Source organism: Populus nigra, chromosome 7, assembly GCF_951802175.1.
Source record: "Populus nigra chromosome 7, ddPopNigr1.1, whole genome shotgun sequence".
In the NCBI taxonomy this organism is placed as follows: Eukaryota; Viridiplantae; Streptophyta; class Magnoliopsida; order Malpighiales; family Salicaceae; genus Populus; species Populus nigra.
Genome location: NC_084858.1, coordinates 13,831,829 through 13,835,334, shown reverse-complemented (window position 1 = coordinate 13,835,334; position 3,506 = coordinate 13,831,829). Strand labels below are relative to the sequence as shown.

Sequence of the window (3,506 nt, the reverse complement as noted above, 5' to 3'; positions counted from 1 at the left end):
ATGACGTCGTGACGTGACCTCACGACAATCCATAATAATTTACAAGAAAAATCAAAAAACAAATTAAACCAAGAAAAGCAAAAAAAGCAAAAAAAAATAACTGAAAAAAACAAACCATGAAAAAAGACCAGTTAAACCAATAAGAATATTTAAAACAATATTCAGTTCGGTTCGTTTTTGATTTTATAAGTTTAGAATTGAAAAACCTCAACTGAATCGGTTTAATTAAAAAATATAAAATATCCTAACCGAAAAAAACTGAACTAAATTGAAACCAAACTCATCATAAAATCTATTAGAAAGTAAAAAAATAAATTAAAAAAATAATATAATTTTTAGTTTTTATGATAAAATAACTGAATGAAACTAAAATAAAGGATTAAGTTTGAATTTTTAATATAAAATATCTTAGCTATAGGAGTAGGGACAAGTGAGAAGATTACAACCACATAGGTTTTGGAGTGCCCTCGTGTCCTCATTGGTGGAATACTTGGTCCAAACTACTGCTTCATCCAATAACTGTAATGTCGGTTTACAAAGTACTTTTGTACTCTAATTTTTATACAATTTGAGTAGAAGAGCAACTCCATTTTCTACTTTTTAGATAATAATCATGGAAGCAGGCTCATGAGCACTAATTTGATTGACGTAAAAAAATCAAGAATTTCAACGGTAGAAACTGGTTCATCTTGAAAACATGTTATAAACAAATTAAACATGTTATTTACATTAGAAAATAAATAACAAGATACTCTAATATTATTGTTGGAAAAATAAAAACAAAATAGCAATAGAAAAAAACATATATTAACATGTATCTTTTTTTAGGTTCGAATATAGATTTTAATATTTGTAGAGTGTAAAATTACACGATAAAAACACCTCAGATATTAAAGATACAAGGTATAAATAAATGCGATGCTAAAATTCAGATTTCAAAACAATTAGGATTTAACCCAATAAAATAGAGACTTTTTCATAAAAAGAGATTTACCTTAAACCTTAGAAAAGATCAACGAATAGAAATTCAATTTAAAAAAAAACATTCAAACAACAATACAGCTTATCTTTGATAGAGTTTACTAGGGGTGATGTGTCTTTCCCTTACACAACCAGTCCCTTACTCAGACTCTCATAAACCAAAGATTTCTAGTAACTATAATACTGGGTGACGAATCTAAATATTATTTATAATTTTATAATTAAATCTAAAAATCTTACCAAAATAATACCTCGTAATACTAAGAGGCACGACCAAAGCCTCTTCTATCACTAATGACGTCGCGGCACGAAACCACGACAATCCATAATAATAAAGAAAGAACTAATAATGATTCTTAAGGCCATCAACAAATAAAGAAGTGAATTTTTCCATCTCATGCTTCTCCAAAACCAAACCAATCTCGACTCCACCATTTCCATCCTTGCTCTCCGCTAGAGAAATTGCTCCTGTCCTATCTATGGAAGTTATCTCCACCTTCTCTGGTTTCCCCCACCCAAAATCAGTTCCATAAACCTCAAATCGGTTTGACCCAGCAACCCCAAGTATTGCTGCACCACCTGCCGCTTCTTTCATGAAGCTTGCCGTCTTCTCCTTTGCTCCATCAAGGACTCCTTTCTCTAAGCTTTTGATAAGCTCACTTAGCATTTCTGCTACATACATAAATCCATTCTCCTCTAAAAGAGATTCTGCTTCTGTAAACGCAGCACATGAACTGACACATGAACCAAAATAGTTCTCATGTATTGGAGGGTCCAAACGGGCTCTACAATCTACTGCAAATCCAATAAGAACCCTTCTGTTACTTTCAAACCCTCTTGCCTTAACTATACATACAAATCCGTGAGCTAATACAAGCACAAAGGGAGATAAATGGATTGGGTGTGTTTCTTTTGAACCTTCCTTTACTAAATTAGCAAGCACCCTCTCCCTGAGTTTCTTTATGTCTTCACGAGATAACTCGAACGTTGCTCGTACTGAGCTAGATCGAACTGCTATAACTGGCAAAAGTTGTAAGCCTCTTGGTTTGAGATCCACACCAGGCCATTTTAATTCTAACCAGTTGTTCAAATACACCATGTCCAACCCTTCAGGGTCTTGTATACCTATTCGGTCAAAAACAGGTGTTAGTTCTGTCAACAAAGCTGGATACTGTCGGTTGTCTTCATCACCGAGTTTGCAGAAGTGAGCCCATGCTTTGATAAACATGGTCGAGCTTTTGCCATCAAGGGCTGAATGGTGGGCAGAGATGCCAATGCAAAAGCCGTGATTAGGAAATAAGGTTATTTTCAAAGCTATAACGGATGCCTTTGAGTCAGTGACCGGCAACTCGGGTATGTAAGGACGAGAATCTGAAGCTTCATGGACTTCATCTCCCGAGAGGAGATGAAAGTCAGCATTGGACTCAGCAATTGTGAGCTGAACACCATCGTCTGGAGTGTATAGGATGATGGGTTTGTTGGCTTGTGGAGGCCACATAATGTTGCCGGCAAGAGGAAGGAAGTGAAGGAGTGTATGAGAAAGAGAGTGTTTGAGTTTGGGAAGGATCACTGAATTGAAGAAAGTTGGAGTTGACTCAGTGAGTTTATAGAAAAATATGCGTTCAACTGGAGGAAATTTCAACCATATAATGTCGTAGAAGGTTAGCGGAAGAGATAACTCGGTAGCTGACTCCAATGAGTCGAAGTAAGGAGTAACTTGGCAGACATCGAGGGTGTTTACTTGGTTTTCGGCTTCCATTGTGGAGACGACGGGGAGCAGAAGAGAGATTTTGTTTTGGTTAAATCGGAACGGAAGGAAGAGATTTTACGGATCAATTATAGCTTCTCTGATATAAGATATAAGATATGAAAAGACAAAAAAAATCTTTTGATATCAGATATAATTTTAAAAAATAATAAAATATTATTTTATTATATTTTTAAATAAAAAATGTTATTTAAAAAACTAACACGTTGCAAACAGTCCCTGAAAATGTCATCAGAGTTGGCCACGACCGCAACATTAACGGTGCTTGCAGCATGCACGTGGGCAAGTGGCAGCCCTGAAGCCATAGCTAAAAATGATTATTAATGGGTTGTTGAAAGGACACTTATAAAATAATTATTATATTTTATATCTAAATTCTAGAGGTTTGGATGCTCCTTGACGTGGCTTTTAGTAAATCACAACTGCACTGCTCATGATGATAGGTTTTGGACCATCTAGATGGTGGTCTAGTGGTAAGAGCTTGGGACTAAGGGGTTTGCTCCCTCTTAGATCTCAGGTTCAAACCCTTTGGCTGCTCATATGATGGCCACTGGAGGCTTACATGGTCGTTAACTTCAGGGCTCGTGGGATTAGTCGAGGTACGCGCAAGCTGGCCCGGACACCCACAATAATAATAATAAAAAAAAAAGATGATAGGTTTTGGACTGCCCTCGTGTCCTCATTAGTGGAATGTATGGTATAAATAGGTTGTTTTTTAATCAATTAAGCTGAGCGGAATATAATTTATACATAATTT

General features: G+C 35.7%; 1 protein-coding gene across 1 annotated transcript; it reads right to left on the bottom strand.

Moving 5' to 3' along the window:
- Positions 1–995: 995 nt before the first annotated feature.
- LOC133698758 (phenolic glucoside malonyltransferase 1-like) lies at positions 996–2,830 on the bottom strand. Its single transcript, XM_062121801.1, has one exon. It carries the CDS (start codon positions 2,738–2,740, stop codon positions 1,325–1,327), a length of 1,416 nt encoding a protein of 471 aa, XP_061977785.1. The 5' UTR covers positions 2,741–2,830; the 3' UTR covers positions 996–1,324.
- Between the last annotated feature and the right edge of the window lie 676 nt (positions 2,831–3,506).